At 40.4% G+C, this 18,564-nt stretch overlaps 1 protein-coding gene across 9 annotated transcripts in view; it reads right to left on the bottom strand.

Annotated features, from left to right (window-relative positions):
- CCDC18 (coiled-coil domain containing 18) overlaps positions 1 to 18,564 on the bottom strand; it is a 53,596-nt gene that overhangs the window by 8,267 nt on the left and 26,765 nt on the right. For all 9 annotated transcript variants that reach the window (XM_090046629.1, XM_090046634.1, XM_090046627.1 and 6 more), the window contains 7 exons: positions 17,194 to 17,357; positions 10,600 to 10,813; positions 8,801 to 8,900; positions 7,175 to 7,291; positions 6,282 to 6,425; positions 5,320 to 5,523; positions 3,418 to 3,555 (listed from right to left, as the gene is read on the bottom strand). In XM_090046629.1, the coding sequence (XP_089902755.1) occupies positions 3,418 to 3,555; positions 5,320 to 5,523; positions 6,282 to 6,425; positions 7,175 to 7,291; positions 8,801 to 8,900; positions 10,600 to 10,813; positions 17,194 to 17,357 (1,081 nt within the window). The remainder of the gene's footprint in view (positions 1 to 3,417; positions 3,556 to 5,319; positions 5,524 to 6,281; positions 6,426 to 7,174; positions 7,292 to 8,800; positions 8,901 to 10,599; positions 10,814 to 17,193; positions 17,358 to 18,564) is intronic.

The following is an 18,564-nucleotide window of genomic DNA, read 5'->3' as shown; positions in this document are numbered from 1 at the left end:
TTTTTAAGACGAGGGCATGGAACTGTGATGAACTCCTCTCCCCACTGCTTGAAGATTTGGGCAACGATCCCATCAGCTCCAGGTGCCTATTTTGTCATATATGTATGAACCCACTCCTCTACCCCTTGTAGCAATCTCCTTCTTCAACTTCAATCGAGGAAAAACCAACAATTAAATGGAAAGTGTGCTTGCAGATGATTTCATCAGTTCCAGACCACTTATTTAAGGTAAGGAAGATGTGAAGACAAGTCAGAGTTCCAGAAAAGGAAATACTGTTGTCTGGTAACCCTTCCAAATCTGGAGCCATACATTTTCCTAGCAGAATACATTTGAGACACAGGCAGATATGTACAAAAGATATAGAGGGGGTTAAGATCCTTTAACCCTCTCTCATTACTAGTTTTATCTTGCTGCTTGCTCACTTTCTTCAAATGCATAGGCAAAAGATTACCTAAAAAACCCTTGGAACAGTTTTCTGCTACTGGATGCCTCCATAAAAGAGCACAAACCAGTCTTCAGTTTTTAAAGGAATGGCAGCCTTGCTGATTTCTTCCATATGGTTGATCTTCTTTCAGACCAAGGGGCAGCCATACAAAGTTTAAACTGGCCACAGATCACCTTTAAAACTGACTCATCAATTGCTGCAAATGCTTCTTTGATGAGCATTTATCTATCTTGCTAGATGGAATTATTATTTTTTTTTACAGTTGTTTCCTTTCATCCTAAAATCTCCCAAGGTAGCAATATTCCTAATTGGGTTATATATATCTTCATTTTTTTCTTTATACCAATCTGCTATCTTTCTCAGGTATTTTTTTGGCAAAATAGCGACAATGTCATTTCCTGAGGGGTATGAAAGGTGATGCTGATTCTAGACAGGAACAATATAAGAGTATAAAAAAAAACTTTGGCCTTATGGAATATACACTGGGGGTGCATCCAAATAAGCACAGTCATGTGGTACGTGGCGCTGCAAACACATTTGAAGTTCCACATACTGCAATTTCCGGCATGCTTCATGCTGCAAGGGTGCATTGCCTGTGCGTGTGCTGTTTTCTTCCCCCCCACACAGGTTTTTTTTGACCCCTGGATATCCAGGGGTCAAAAAAATCTGCAGGAAAAAAAAAAACAACAGAGCAGCACATGCTTTGGAAGCACATGCTGCCGAAAAGCTGAGCCCGGCCATCCAGAGCTGTGCTGCAGCTGATGGCCAGGCTCCACCCAGCAGGATCACTGCAGCTGCAGCCCTGGAAGGCCCCCAAGACCCTAGGCAAGGCTGCTGGGGCCAGCACAGTGCTAGCCCCTACCTCCTCTATCACACCTGGGATAACCTGCTGTGCACCAAAGCATGTGTGGCATGGGTGTTTCCTGGCGACAAGTAGCTGAGGTGCAAGGTATGCCACTGCTAGTTGTCCTCAGGGAACCAAATGTCCACGCGCGTCTGGATGTGCCCTGAGATGTTTTCTTCGTAAAATACAGCTTTCCAAGATTTGCTCTGTTAACGCAACTCCTGCTTGCCAACAGTTTGCACTAAGTAGGACTGATAAAGAAGTTGAAGTCTTCCATGGCATGATCTGTGAGGTCAGATCTCTGATCCAAAAACAATTTTTTTGGATAGGCATGCTATCTTTCCAGAACCAGACAATGAATGATGATCCATTAGTGCAGGGATGGCCAATGTGCAGCATGTGCACCACAAGTGGCACAGGCAACCTCTGTGTGTGTCATGCAGCAGACCAGGAAGGAGATAGGCACCACAGCAGCAGACAGGGCAGGGAGCAGCATGCACAGCAGCAAATCAGGGAGCAGAAAAAAAGCGGGAGACTGGGCAAAGGCAAAGGACAGAACGCAGAGCAGCTGATTAGGCAGAGGAAAGGGACTGAAGTGGCACTTAGGGAGGGTTTGAGGTAATTTGTGGCATGCCCCAAAAAGTTGGCCCCTGCTACATTAGTGACTCAGATAAGCCTGTTTTTCTAATGCCTTCACATTCCATGACCTGCAAGTTGGCAAGGCATAAAAGATTAACATGAAAACTATTTAAACGAACTCAAATTCCTGGCTTCTTGGAATTAATTTTCTTTTCTTAACAATCAAGAACATTTTGTTTACACTTGTGCTGAGATATCCAATTGATGGTCTGTAGTAGAACAGTAGAACTTCATCACCCGAGAAGCCCTTTCTTCTTAGCTTGATTTATCTTTTTGTAAGTTCAGGTGTCAGAGTCACGTAAGCTGGTTTTGGATATAGAAGTAGACCATTTGATACAAGATCCTGCTAAAGAACATAGCCTTCCCTGACAATTAATAATGTTGAGTAATATCAGTAATATCTCCGATTTTTTTGTACTACTCTTTCCAGTTGGCAGAACAAGAGGAAAGGCACAGAAGTTTGGTTTGTCTTCTAGACTAACAGTTCTCAAACTATCTTATTGCATGCCCCCTTCCAGATTTACCAACGGTCCACATACCCCTCCTACCTGCATACATTTTATATTTTAACTCCTTAAATGCCAATTATAATGAAAATTTAATCCACTATTACATACTTTCTCCCATGTACCCCCCAGAGATGATTTATGTACCCCCAAGGGTATGCATACCACAGTTTGGGAACCCATGTTCTAAACTTTCTTAGACCATGCATGTGCATGAATGCATGTATGTCCATGCATATCTATGAGCTTTTTCAAACTCTACTTTGCTTTGGTCTCTCAGAGGAATTCTATGTTTTAGGAAAGGGTGTCACCTATTTTTTCCTTAGGTTTTTCAACTGTGAAACAACTCTGAGTTTGTATCTCAAATATCTTCCCTTTTCTTTGTCAGAAATATAATTAGATATATGGCAAGGATGTGTATCCCTGTGGACGCAAATAATCACCGTGGGAGGAAGAAAAGCTTGATAGTATGCTGAATTCCTTCTCCTAGGAATCAGTCATTCATGAATACATGAGAGGTAGTTTGAGAGAAGAGGGTGTGAAAGAATATTCTGACTTATTATTGGAGTCTTTCTTGAGGACTTACACAGATTATTAGCCTGCTGAATTCTGAGGAGGAGTTACTTGCTTCTTGGAGGCATCTCTGCTGGAGTCTTTTAGCTCATATATAAAGAAAACAAAGAACATGGCCTGTCTACCAACTCAGAGCCTCTTCTCCTTACCTGCAGCTCCAGGGGATGTTTATGCTCTTTGCCTTAGTTTAGGCTTTATATGTTCTACTATGAAAGCAATTTCACGGGAAATGCCATTTGGAAAATGGATGTAGCAGATGATGATTCACTGTCTTGAAATAACATAAAAAGCACTAAACCACTACTATGTCTTCAGAACTGGAAGGAAAATATCCAGAAGGTGTGCAGTAGTGCTAGAATAAAAATGTACTATTGCAAAAATGCCAAAGCCTAGTAAGTTTTCTCTTTTACCTCCAGCTCATAAGCCTCTTTTAATGAGTCTATTTCTGCTGAAAGCCTTTTTATTTCTGCTTGCGTTCTTGCTTCTAACTGGGCTTCATGTGCTTGGGCAGCACCTAGTTCTTCTGCCAAACAGTTTGCACGAGCTTCCTGTAGGAGTAAATAATAAATGATAAAGGGAATGTACAATTAATGTTTTGCACCTTTCATCCAAAAAGCATTGCTTCTATTTGAATCATCTTGGATGAAACATGAATCTTATCTTTCCCAGTTTAGACAGCCTGGCTGGAGAAGTTAAACACTTACCTCATTTGTCCAACAGTGAGCTATCAGCAAAGCAAGGAATAAAAGCCAGGAATCAGTAAGCCAAATTTGCTTTTATTTAGTTTCTAAATCAATTCAAAGCCAAGCAAATACAAGAATAGAGTCATATTCATTCAAGAAGCCCAAAGGTGGCAGCCTCTTGCCCACACAGACTACAAATATCTTCGCCCCCCTCCACTCCTTCCAGAGTTCAAGATACCTAGCCCCACTGCAGCAAGGGTAAGCACATGTATGAGACAGCAGCACGGAGGGCTGTAGAAGAAACAGGCAGTTCGTGCAGTTGCATGCTACCCAATCCCCCATGGCAGGTCAGACTTTCCTGGACAAGATTAAACCTCTTTACAGGCCAGATCCAGCCCATGGGCCATAGATTGCCAACCCTGAAGCAGCAGATGAAGAGACTTGTCCATCTTTACACAAGATGTCTCTGGCTAAACTCAGGAATAATCTAATGACTTTAGGTCCAAAATATTAGGCACAAGCAGCCAAAAGCAGGTGGATATCAGAGAGGACCACACTCAGCAGCAGGAGAATAAAGCAGAGCGCTACAATCTGGCTTAGTTATCAAAGAAGATTAAAGGGCTAGAATAAGATTTATGGAAGGGACACAGAAAGGAGAATTCTGACTGTCTGGTAAGACGGTGTGATGTGTGGAGTTATGATTGCTGTCCCTAGGCTGCAGAGCAGAATGGGGGGTGTTTAGTATTTCCCATGCTTCTGGGCTTTGCTGGTTGCCACATGGGGACAGGAAGGATTTTTTCCCCCTCCTGCTGCTACATGTGCCAGGTTTTTTTCACTTCCCTCAGAAGCATTGGGAGGTCCTTTCCAGCCCTTCTTTTCTATGGTTCTATAAGACCACTGTTTTGCTCCTTAATCGTTGCATCTTGCTTTGCAATGAAGGGATGAAAACCCTACTGCATAACAGCTAAATTATGGCTTTCAGTGCTGCTCCAAATTGGAACTATTCAGAAAGGAATTTTCCTTCAGCATAGCACACTCTTTCTTGGAGTTCCCTGAAGTGCAAAAGAGAGGTACACGTCCCGCTTCCTTAGAAAGTAGAGTGTATGTGTTTGCACTCCCTTCCTTTCCACATCTTTGGGTTGGTTATTGCCCCCTTGGGCAGTGAGAGAGCAGCATCTAGGTTCAAGGCAGCAAAGAAACTGCAACTGAACCTGACCCCTGCATGCAGAAAGAAAGTAGAAAAAGATATGCAGAAGTCTCCCACACAAGAATCAGACAGTCTAGTTGCTAGTAGATATTTAAATACGGAAACTCTTTCCCCTTCTTTGTTCCATATATCAAAAGTTAACTCACTTCCTTCTTCTCCCCACATATCCCCAGCCAATGGTATTTTTAAATTAGGGAAATTTTAGTCAATTCACACACCATAATGCTTCTGGAAGTTTATCCAATTTACATTTTAACATAAATGAAACCAAATGCTCCTGTGTCAATATAAAATTAATACTACTGACAACTTAGTATACACAAGTGTATGTAGCACACCCAGAAAACCAACATATTTTTCAATGGGTAATTCTACCATCTGTAAAAGCCAAGCTGCTTTATACAAGTTAATGGTTTGCTCACCTTTTCTTGAGAAAGATGGTTCACTTCTTCCAGTTCATGCGAGAGTCTGTCTGTTTCTCTTTGAGCTTGAACCAGCAGCCTGCGAGTCTCCAGCAGATCCAAGTGAATGTGCTGCATCTGTTCTCGTTCTAGCCTTAATTGTTGACCTAAATCTAGTGCTTCCTTGTACTGATCTGCAATGCACTTCTCCTGGTTTTTCATTGTCTATAACAAGAGAATAAAGCAAGTACCTACAGAAACAATATTCAACAATTTAACTTCCTTCTCCTCCCCTTTATTTAAAAAAAAATCAGTGCAATAATGCTTTTTGATCTTATTGTACCTTGAAGGAAGAGAGCACTTGATAGATCAGATCTGTGGTTCATCTAATTCAGTATTTTCTCCCTAACCGCAGATATTACAGTGAAAGGTGCAAGAAACTCAATACAGGACAATTATGAAGTAACTCACCCAGAAAACCAGTTTCTTTCTAACACCTATACTAAGCAGTGTGGGCCTATAAACTTTTATATTCTTTGTAAAATAATATCTACTGGGCATGTCTACAAGTGATGCTACATTGCTGCAGTGACATAGCTTATCACTACAGCGATGTAGCACTGGCAGGCACAAACCATGACATAGATGCTACATCACTGTAGCAATAAGCTACCTCATTATAGCACATCATTAGGGCAACATAGCAGTTAAAAATAACTGTGTGCTGCCCAGGTGGTGCAATAACAGCTGTTACTGCACCATTATTTAGTACTGCCAGAAGGAGAACTAAATGACGTTGCAATAACAATGGCACCACGGAGGGCACATGTAGACACTCCCATTGTACCTTACTTATTTTAACAGCGTGCTCTCGTTATCTATCTATACATCTCTATCTCTCTCGATATAGATATAGATATAAACTTTATTTTTATTATCATGGTTCATTGGAAAAAAAATATTCACCCAAGGAAACACCTTACCTTTTCAATACCTGTGAGTCTGTGTTCTTTTCTTTCAATTTCTTTTTTCAGTTGATTTATTTCTTGATCTCTCTGCAGCAGTTCAAACTCTTTTTCACGAAGCTCATCTCTAGAATGTTGTAGTTTGGCATCTAAACTCTCAATCTGACCATATATTAAGAAGACTAGAATTATGGGACACACTAAAATACTGAAAATTTCAAAACTTAAGTCAGAAGTATTTTCAACTACTACTGTCTTTAAATCCCTTTACTAATTTTTGTAATTTTAACCCATTATAAAAGAGCAATATTAAGGGGCACTTTTCAGAAAGTAATGAGACTAAACTTCTCTTTCCATACTACAGTTTCTTTCAGAAAATTTGTTTTAATTTATCAACTGTAATATTTTTGATGATTAAAAAGATATCACCAAAACCACAAGGGCCCCCTGCAACCTGCCATTTTGTTTTCTCTGGACTAAATTTAAGGCAGTTTAACTCGGATCCATTCCCTTATTACAAAGCTTTCCAGCTTCTGAGTGGCTGGGGTGCCCATGGCCCCCAGCCATACACCACATCACAGCCTCCCCGCCTTCCCTCTCCCACCATGTATTGCACCACACCCCCATACCACTTGTGGTCCCAGTTCTCCCCTGAGCTCCCCTGCCACAGGCTCCCTCAAGCCCTGCCAACACAGGGGTAGGAAGCAGAAGATGGAGGAGGACGAGGGAGCCTGGAAATTCTGGTGGCAGTGGGAGAGCTGGGCAGAAGCAGGAGAGCTAGGAGCCCAGGGGCTGCAGATAACTTCATGGGAGCCATATGCCAGGCGGACAGTCCTGCCCTGTCACATGCAGACATTAAGTCATGAGTTCCAACCACACTAACAGGATCTGATTTTTCAATGAATAAGTACCTGTTTGTTGCACTCCTTAATTTCTAATTCAGATTTCTCCAAACTGCCTTCTAATCTGATTATTTTCTGCTCCATTTCTCCCCTGTGTTCACGAATAGTCATATCTAACTGTGTAACCTAAAAGCAGGTAAGAGGAATAATGAACATTATGCACTTTGTTTTGAAGTACTATTAAGAACTTCAGGGGAAAACTGTTATAGAATAGCAAAGAACTCAACACACCCAGTGAAACAAATTCCTTCCAGACAGCACAGTGCAGCCACACAACAATGCATAGAGATTTGACATCTAGAGTCTAGAAATCTATTCTAACAAACCATGTACAAGAGAAGAGGGGAAAACAATTCTAATTCCATACATCTGTTCAACATGTAAAACAAGATCAATTACTCAACTTTAACTGCAGTTCATTGAGTGGACTATCAGTACAGAATTGTAGTCTTGGAATATGCCTATTTTATTTCACATGATGCTGTACAAGGAGGTGTAGCAACCAGGCACTTTCAGATCCTTCAACTTTTGTAGAATCTCGGAAGAAATTTTTCTTCTCTGAGAATTTTCATTGCTGAGAGTGACAAGCAGTAACTCTCTAATAAAGTGACTTTGAAAAGACTAATTAAACAATGGCTCCAGGACTTGTCTCCTGATCCTGAAACCATTATCAACAGTAAAGTTGTGAACAGGTATGAAGTAAACTTCAGGCAAAAACTCTTTATAATTCCACAGTAAGATTTTCAACTGCATGTTTAGGAAGTTACTTTAGATTTAAGCAAATGTGTTCTGAGATTCAAGAGAACAAGAGGGATCTCAGAGCATGATAGGAGTCTTAAGACAATATGTCAAGCACTGAGAGATTATTGCCCATCCTGTAACTTTATTATTAAAAGACAAGAGCCATTTTAGGGATTTACATTTACAAGAAGCAGTTAAGGGCCCATTTAGCACCTGCAGTGAGTAATCTGGTAATCTTGCTATTGTCTGGTAGCAAGAAAACAGGCATACCAGTTATCTCATTTGGATCAAATGACCACTTGAGGAATGAATTTGTGATGAGCAAATAATATCAACCTTATTCTCATTAAAAAAACTGGATGAGGAATTAAACCTTGAAACCCAGACTTATCTAGCTAATCTTACTATGTAAGAACAGTCTTTGGGGTGGGAGAGAGAAAAAATTCTGCCAGAGATTCAAATGCAGATCATATCAGCTTGGTCAGTATTAAATGGGAGTCTCACAAAAGCAGAGAAAGGAAAATATTCAACTCATATTTTAAAAAATGTGAGCGTCAATACAATAAGGATGTTATACTAATTCTGGTATAAGGGGTAATGTATACAGAAGTGAAGGTAAATTTAATTTGATTTAAACCCAGACCTAAAGGTTGGAGAAAAAGTAAATTTTCGGAAACTAAGAAGCACTATCCTTTAGCACCTTCACTAAGCAGTAGTCTGAAGTAGCCATTTGTATAGCCTCTGGTGACTACATGAATGCTCTGTGTCAGCAAAGCTCTCTGCAGGAGTGAGACTACAACAATAATTTGGGCATTTTTACCAAATGTTGAGCTTTAAGTAACCAGCTGCTTAACAAGAAATACTCTAGTACCATGCTTTAGAAAAAAATCCAACCTGAGCTGCTCTTTGTTTCAGTTCCCAGTTCCTTTCTTTCAGTGCCTGGTCCATGTCAAGCAGTTCTTGCTTTTTATCTGCAATTTCACCTTTGCATTGCCTGCAATTTCCATGTGAAAAATAAAAGCACGTAGATGTTTCTCTCCTTTGTAAAGATGCACCTCACCAACTCCCAGCTTCAAAAAGATCATATTTTCATAAATCTGAAAGACCTTGCATTTGAAAACCCCCATATTTTAAAAAATAGTTAAATTAATTTAATTGTGCATCGTATTTAACATTCAATCATAACTTCCTCATTAAGACAGTCTCTGCCTCGATGATGCCCTCTATATCATTATAAAGATAGAGACAGTCTAAATTTCTGATTCTCTCTCTCTTGAAGAGAAATCTGAATTTGCAAGGCATGCACAGGTACTTGAACAGGAGGAAACTACTGCTGCTGCCATACCTGATACTTCTTTAACCCACGAGGCATTTGATTTTCCTTCTCACTTGCCCTTTCCACATGATTTCCATAGGCTTTACTTGAAAGCTCCTAGCCACCAAACAGTTGTCAGCAGCTGTTATGCGCTAGACTACTATTTCATACAGTGTATATGGGCAGAGGTATAACTAGAAGGGTTTGTGCCCTGTGCAAACCCTGATGGAGAGCAGGGGTGGGCAGGAGTCTTACCTGCTTTGGCCATCTCCCAGCTGCTGCATCTTAGTCTCCCAACCCCTCTTGTTGCCAGAGCAACAGCACAGTGTACATGCATTAGTAGTCAGGTACAACAGTAGCAGCATGGGGCTGCTCCTGCTCCCAGGGCATAGACTCCCCAAGGAGCCACCATCCTGGTGTCTCCACTAAGGTGATGCCTGAAGCTGGTGCTTCACTTGCCCACTCCAAAAATGTTATTGGATAGTGGGGAGAAGAGATGAAGAAAGAAAGAAAGAAAGGCACACAGCAGCAAATGATGCAAAAAGGGAGTGAGATAACATGCATATGTGGAAAAAGTTAAATAAAACCTTTAAAATAGATGCCACCATGGTAACCGTCTCTTCCCTTACATAAACCAAGGACCTGAGCTGGAAGCCAGGTATTACTCCTCTCTTTTCCTGATAGTGGTAGCATGCACTCTGTTCCTGTAGATCTCTCCCCCGCTCATGGCCTCCTTTAATATTGATATGGATAGAGAGCTCTCCATGGATGGAGAGCCAGAGATGGAAGCTACTCTAAGTGTTGCTTCTCTTAGCAGACAAGCTCCCAAGCACTCACTCTCAATCAGAAGTTTAAAATGACAAATGAAAATTAAAAACTATTTTCAGCACATTATATAAAGTACTTCTAGATGTGAAAAACTTTTAAGATAGAAATTATTTAATTTCTTGACTGAGCAAATGAATACATATCTCATTGAAATCAACCTAGTATTTTCAAATGTGGGTGCCTAGAGTCAGGCAATTAAACCAACATTTAAGTACCTACAATGTAAGATGTTATTATTTTCAAAGGTACTCAGTGACCATATCTCCCAGTAACTTCAGTGAACAGCTGTGGCTCCTCAGCATGTCTTTGAGTCAGGCCATTTTTAAGATTTGAATTGGGAAATACTATTTTAACAGATTTTGAAGACATTTCCAACACAGTAATTCCTTATAAAATATTCACTTTTTAGACACTGAAAACGTTAGAGACTACTTTGAGTTATCCCCAAACTATTAACTATATAGAGATTACAGAGAACTGATAGAAATACTACAGAAAACAACAACCACAAGTTTCACTGTTTCTAAGATCACAATGAAAGCTAGCTCACCTAAGCTCAGCTGTCAGATCCTTGATAGCAGCATACTTCTCCTCCAGTGATAACTGTGCATTTTGAAGAATCTCTCTCAGGTCCTGTAGTTGTCTCAAAGTGATTTTTAACTCTCCATGGGCATTCTGTAACTCAGCCTCCAGCTCTGCTATTTTCTGTAAGGCATTCTTGTGACAAGTCTCACTCTGAAGCAGTTTATCTTCTAACTCAGTCACTACAATGGTTAAAAAAAGTGTACTGACCAATAAGTTAGGTTAAGTGATGCTTCTACAAATTAAAAATTCTAGCATTCAACTGTTTTTAACACTAACAAGTTTCAAGGACATTCAAGAAAAGCAATTCCCCACCAGTTTCCATGAGAACACTTTCATAGTACCAAACATTTACAGCTTAAGTTTAGGAAGGCTGTACGTTACCCAGCCTCCTCAATTCTTTTTGTTCGGTTCTGAGTTTTAAAGAAAACTGCACCAAGTAGAAAAAGTACCATGTTTACTCAAATATAAGAATATCCTGATTATAAGAGCCCCATCATCATTAGGTTTTATATATGGAAAATTTATGAATTTGATATAATTTTCCAGGTACAGAATCTAATTATTGGAGGTTTGCCTTGAATTTGTCCCTTTCCCACTGCTACATCAAGGAAAATAAATCTGGGGAGTCATGTAACCCCTTTGCCCCCTGAGTCCCAAACTTCTTCCCTCACTCGTTACTGTCAAACTCTTGCTCTCCCTAAGCACACAGAAGTATGGAGCAAATTTGAAAACAATGACCTTGAAATAAACTCTGCTTGTAGCAATTTGTATATAGTACCCACTAACTTAGTTCACCTGGAACTCTTGGCATTTTACCCTTTTTTGAAACTGCTTCAAGTTTTAGCGCAGGTACTCCATAAATACACTTTTAATCAGCCCCTTTGCACCTTTTTCTAACTGAAAGCTTCTACATAATACCTTTTTTTTAAACAAAATTTTTGTGTTCTAAGCCAAATCAGCCAAATCAAGTCCAAAACCATGAGTCAGTCCAAAACTATATGTCACCCTACAACCAGCAAACATCCTCCACCCCCAGCAGGGACTTCAGATATTCCCCAGGGGATAACTGATCTTTTAGCGTGGTTTAGTACCTGCCAAAGTCCTGGGTCTTAAAGCCCACTTTATGGAAATTGGTAGCTCCTCCCTAGCTTGCTTCTGCAGCCATATGGCTGAGGGCAGGCAAAACTTGCATGTAGGATGCCTGCCAAAAGACTTTGTAAAACTTATATATAATACCAACCAAGAATGATATGGGCAGGGGTGAAGGGGCTGGGATGGACTGCCACCCTGTAAGGTCCCATGCTGCTGCTGTCCTGCCTCTTGTGGGGTGGGGGGACTGAGGCCACCCTCTGTCCAGTCCTCAGTGCAGCTTTGGAATCATGGTGGCATTCCCCCACGCTTGGAACACTCTGATCGGCTGTTTCCGTCAGCCAATCAGAGTGCCAATAAAACATTACAGACAGACAGACAGACTTAGGTTTTTAAAATATTAGAATTTTGAAACATTGAAAAAATAAAACTAGAGCAAGTAACAAGCCTGCTGACATTTGGAAACCAAAGAGCGTGACAAATCATGTTCTGGGAGAGAGAGGGCTATGAAGAGTTCTGGAATTCATACAAGGAAAAGCATGATGATGTAACCCTGAGAGGAATTAGATTCCTAGCTGGAGAGCAATCCCAAGAGTGTGTCACAATAGTCAGGATGTTCTCAGAAATAATACATGAAGCAGATATCAGAGGATGGATGGAGAGTTTTAGATAAGTATAAAATTTAGAGAGAGGTGTGGAAAGAAAGAGCAACCCTGGAAAAAGACAAATTTGACAGCGGAAGAGTGAAACACTTCAGTCATCCAGCTAGGACCCCAAAGGGGATACATAATGTATCACGGGCAGCCCAAAATATGCAGTCAGTATGGGAAAAAAGGGCACACTGCAGCATTCTGTGTATCAACCTGCTGCTACAGATGTAATGAGACAGGCCATAGAGCCAGAGACTGCCAGAAGACACTTAACTGTACAATCTGTAAGGAGGAAGGGCACCTTTATAGGAACCGCCCTATTGTCTATGCTAGCGAAGTAAGAGGAACACAAAAAACAGAGGTGGAGCAAATGGAAATCCACACAGCAGAAGAAACACCACAAGAGCTGGAACTGGAGAGGAGACCAAGCACTGACATTATAACAGAAGCAGCCAGGCAAGCAATGATAGTGGAAGAGGAAGAGGTACAGCAAAACAGATAGCTCTGATGTAGAAATAACAAAAGTGAATGAAACCGAGTAGTCACAGAAAATGGAGGAAGAAAACAGACAGGAAGAGGATGCTGGGAAACCAAAAGGGAAAAGGAAGAAGTCCAAATCCATGTGCCAGAAAAAGGTAGAACATGTGGGGGGGAAACATGACAAGCAAGGAAAAGGAGGTGGAAAAGCAGATGGGGGGATATAGAAGAATGCGAGAGAAAACAAAGCAGAGGAAGACGATCCAGCTCTGAATAGAAAGGTGCAAACCAGACCAAAAACAACAATATGGCTGGAAGAAGGAAAACAAACTACGACATCAGAGAGCAGTAGCATAGAAGACCTCTGAGAAAGATCCTGATGGAGATTACAATAACATCTTTAAATGTAATAAGTATTCAGACAATGAAGAAATGGAGAAAGGTAGAATGCATCTTACAATGATTAGAAGCAGATATAATGGGTCTTCAAGAATGCAGCATATTAGCAGAGAATGATTATGGACATTTGATGGAAAGATGGACAGCTGGACCATCATGGTGGTCTGGAACAGAAAGCTCTAAAGCAGTGGGAGTGGCACGTCTGATAAAGAATCCAAGAGTACAGTTCAAACAATTCCAAGAGATAGTGTGCGGGCACATACTGAAACTAGTGATAACAATGGGAGAAAGAGATAAAAATCTTTAATATCTACACGCCCACAAACAGTGCTCAAAGAACAGAATTATTCCAGAAACTAGAAATATACATGCATGGGGGTACAAAACGAATCACTGTAGGTGATTTCAACTGTGTAACAGAAGCAGCCCAGGAAGGATGTAGCACCGACAAGACAATGGATATATTGGCAAAAATCCTAAGGGAAATGATTAAAAATGCAGGATTGGTAGATGTAGGGGTGAACTCCAGAAAAGCAACAAGATTTGACCCCGGAGGAAGGAGGTCCTCAAGAACTGATGTAGTCCTAGCACCAGAGGGACTGGAAGTGATATGAAAGAATGTAACACTGGTTGCAATGAGTAACCAGTAAGCACTAGAAGTTAAACTAAGAACAGGCCAGAAGAGTCAGAGAGGGAAATGGGTGTGGAAGCTAAACACAAAATTATTATAATGAACAACTCTGCAAGGAATAGGTAGCACGATATAAATACTAGAAAACAGTGAAAAAATACTTTAAAAACCCATGGTATTGGTGGAGAATGATTAAGAAATGAACAGAAGAGTTCTTCCACAAAGTAGGACAGACGGAAGTGCAAAAGGTAGAGATGACAACTGAAAACCCTATAGGGGGAATTGGAGATGTTGCAAAAACAAGCAGCATAAGGCAAAAACAAGAAAGAAGAGATTGCAGAGAACAAGAGATGAATCAACACATGGTTTAGGAAAATAGTGAAAGAGAAGAATTTCTTAATTTGAGCACCATGGCCAGAAGAAGGAGAAACATGGAATAACTATTTCTCAATCAAACTCAAAGCAGCAAAAAAGGGACTGCTGACAGCGATGACAACAGAAGAGAAAAGAGTAATGAGACAGGAAGAAGTGCCTGAAGTGGCACGATCCTACTATGAAGTATAAAAGTAAAAGTATTGTATAAAAGTAAAAGTATTGTATAAAAGTAAAGGGACAGACTAAACGAAAGTCCAGTCATTTGTAGAGGAAATTGTACAAAGAATAAACAAAGAAGAAAGAGTGAAGATGGAAAGAGAAATCACCCCTAAAGAGGTGTTTGAAACAATGAGAAAACTAAAAAGAGGGGGAAAACACCAGGCTGAGATGGATTACCATGTGAATTTTATGAGAAATTTTGGGAATACATAGGGCAGGACCCAGTAGAGTTATTGAACAGAACCTGGGAGCAGGGTGAAATAGCTGAAAGGTTTGTGGAGGGAGTTGTAGTCCTTATCATTAAAAAAAAAGGAGAGAACGAAAAAATAGAGAATTGGAGACCAATCACACTGTTGGACACAGATTATAAAATGTTTGTAAAATTTTTTGGCCCAAAAGATAAGAGGCAATTTATCAGAATTGATTCATGAGAACCAGTCATGTGCCATACCAGGGAGAAGAACTGTCGATGCATTATGATTAAAATAAGGGACACTTGGTAGATGTCCGAGAGAGGAAAAGAAACACAGTGGTTGTGAATATAGATTTGGAGAAAGCACATGATCGAGTAGAGCATAAGTTCATGCTCGTGATCCCGAGGAAAATGGGATTCCCAGATACAATAACTGTATGGCCTGGATCATTCTATGAGACACCCAAAAGCCAGATATTGATAAACAGTCACTTGAGCTGGGACTTTGAGATAAGGTCTGGCATAAGACAGGGCTACCCAATATCAGCAGAGCTGTTTGTGTCATAGAAGCATTGGCCCAAAACATAACAAGAGAAAGGTTGATCACATGGATGAATACCCCTGGCAGAGAAGAAACTAAGTGCACATTATATATGGATGACATCACAGTATTAGGCCAAGATAAGCTGTCAATTGATAGTGTTGAAACATGCAATGGACTACAGCAAGAGAGCAGGTGCAAAAATTAATAAAAATAAGACCACACTAATGGAAATAGGGAACTGGGAAGGGCTGGAAGACTACAGTTTGCAGCTCCAAACAGAAGAAATGAAAATCCTTGGCATACAGATGGACATGAAAGGGAAAGGTGACAAGGCCTGGGTAAAGATAAATTGCCAAGATACAACAGACAATAGGTGTCTGAAGAAAGAGGCAGCTGTCTAAACAAGGAAAAGTGGAACCAGTAAAGGCAATATTACTACCTGTGATCCTCTATGTAGGAACTGTGTTTCCTCCAACATGGTGGCAAGCATGACAGATACAGAGAGAGCTGAGAACCTTTTTCAAAGGGCAGAAAAAAAACAGTGGGTGGCAAGACAACAAACATACAAGAGAAAACAAGGAGGAGGATGGGGAATGCCTGACATAGAGGTGTTTACGTACACCAAATTTATCAGCATGATGAACATGGTGGGAGTAAAAGGGGAAGGGAAAATGACAAGGTTTTGCCAGTTCTTAGCCAGAAAGGTCTTGAGGACATGGGAAGACGGGTTGGAAAAATGCCTTGAGCCTGGACCTGCCCCTTAACGGGTGGCCCCCAACCCCGGTCACCATCTTGGGACCAATGTCCCAGGGCCAGTACCAGTGGGGCACAGAGCAGACCACAGGCTGGCAGGGGTCTATGGAGCCAGGCTGGGCTGCAACAGCAGCAAGAAGGGGGAGCTGGCCCGGCTCCATAGAGTCCCTGCCATCCGGGACCCATGGGCTGGACAGAATGGCCTCGCAGGCTAGTATTTTTTCTATTGAAAGAATAGTAAGGTTGAGAGATCTGTGTCAAATTATTATTTCTACTGTTTTATAAAAGCCAAGTATTCACTGTGGATTAGATTCTACTTCCTTGCAAAAGCCAAGTGTTCTGTTTTTCACTGTGGATTAGATTCTAATTCTACTGTAACATTGACAAAAGGGGAAATAAAACCCCTTTAGATTTCTGGACTGAAAAATTACTAATTTATTCATTCTCAGATATTTTGAGACTGCATTTCTAGAAACCTGAGGGATGTATTTAGTATGCAAGGTTTTTAAAAAAACGGCCACTAACTTTTGGTGCTCCTTTACACAGTACCTAAGAAGAGATGGCGGAGGTGAAGCCTGGGGCTCGTACTACAAAAAAGAGTGCTTTGTTAGGCCAGGGAGGCCAACCTACCATCAGAAGTAAGACAACCAGACAACGTAGCCAACTTGTGACTCAGACCAAATTCTGTGCTCACAGAAGACGTGGAAAACCCCCCCTGAAGAAATGCACATTAGAACTGGATAGAACCTTCCTTTGTTAAGCCCAGGTACCTTGAAATATTGTAAGGTTAACATGGCAGCATAAGCAAGAAACCAGACCTCCTACACAGGAAGGCAGGCTCTGGGGCTGGGAGGGCTGCTTGAGTACACTGTGGTACTAGCTCCAGGGTCTAGGTGGCTTGATTGCAAAGTTTTACTGTCTAGGAAGGCTGGCAGACATGTGGCGTTTGCCCCAAAAGTACTAAGAACAGTGATCACTCACTGTTTAGGCAGAAATAGGGGTCGATTTTGTACCTTCTGCCAGACTTCAGACTAACACAGCTAACTATGAGTCTACACTCACTACTCAGGCATGGATAATTTGGCAGTTGGATTCTCCATATGCCTTTTGTGTGCATTACTTGTAAGTAAACTACAAAGTAAATAACTGGACAGGGAAAAACATATACATAAAGCAGAAGCAAAATAACCTTAAACTGAAAGTTTTAAGGGTAAAATACATTAAATTACCTTGGTTTGTTTTTTTATTTACTTCTGACTGCAACTGCTCCAAAGTAATTCCTAACTGATTTAGCTGCATTGTTTTTGTTTCACCATCTCTTCTTAATTGTATTAGTTCTTTCTCCATATCAATAAGTTCATCTTTGCATTGATCCATCTCTAGTTTAATCTGCCTAAATAAAAAAAGAAAGCAAGAAGAATTAACAAATATTAATGAACTATGAAATAATATAAGCAACATATGTAAACCCTTGTATGTTTTGAGGAATAAGTACGCATCTGTGATTAATATGTTTTTGAACATCGAGAAATCTGAATTCTACTCTAATATCTGCAACAAAGCAATGCTGTCCTTTTACGTCATTTCCCCTTCCTTTTAAGACCACTTACAAAATTCTTGTAAGGCTAGATTAAATTTATATTTTCTGTTATCAGGCAATTAATTTACAAGTATTATAAACGTGCCAAGTATTATTACAGTGAGTGGAAGTAATAATGCAAGTAAACAATGCTATGGGTAAAAAAACCTGGTCATATTATAGGAGAATAGATCAATTTTCTTATCATCATAAGACTACCTAAGTATATACATGGGAGTGAAAAGGATTTCCAGACTTATGACCAGCCCCTGCTGTCACAGACTACATTTAAACTGTCTGTTAAATACATTACATAATCACATTCTAAAATTATCATTATAATTCCATAATCCCATTCATAAAGTCTAAAACGTATTAGCTGTGTGCCCACACTACTAATAAGACAAGGTAAAGTATGTCAACCCACTCCAATTTTAATTTTATTTATAATGCATAAGTCTTATTTAATTTTGAATGTCAGAAGTGTTATTACTGTTAAAACCTGCCAGCCTATGATATGCAGATTTCATATGGGAGTCTCAGGCCCTTGCCTCAAAAGCACAATGTACAGGTTACAGAAAAACCTAGGCAAATTATTAAAAGGCTACAGTTCACAGAAGTTCCTTCTCTACCAGGCTGAGTCCAACCCCAAATGCAAAGACTCCAGCAGCCTTCCTTGGTCCCTGCAATTCTCGATGAGGAGACAGTCTTGAGGCACCTAAAAGCTGAGTTCTCTCCCTTGCTCCTTGGTAGCTTCTGTAATGACTGTGTACTTCAAACTATCACTTAAATCCTAATTTTACAGTATCACAGAAGCAGAAGCTGATTAAAATAAGGTGAAGCCAGCCCTCCTTCCTGCTTAAAAAGCCAGTACAATAACAGACTGCTATTTTCATACCTGTTCCAATGATCTGCATATGAAATGAACACAAGCAGACAGATGTATTCAAAGGTTTATCAGCTCTGTATGCTGCTGAATGCCATTTCAAGAGTAAATGGGTTAAACAAGTCAATTAAACTG

Source organism: Crocodylus siamensis, chromosome 5 (genome assembly GCF_052110815.1).
Source record: "Crocodylus siamensis isolate JL-2025a chromosome 5, ASM5211081v1, whole genome shotgun sequence".
Classification (NCBI taxonomy): domain Eukaryota; kingdom Metazoa; phylum Chordata; order Crocodylia; family Crocodylidae; genus Crocodylus; species Crocodylus siamensis.
The sequence above is the reverse complement of the archived record's forward strand: the minus strand, read 5'-3'. Positions and strand labels throughout refer to the sequence as shown.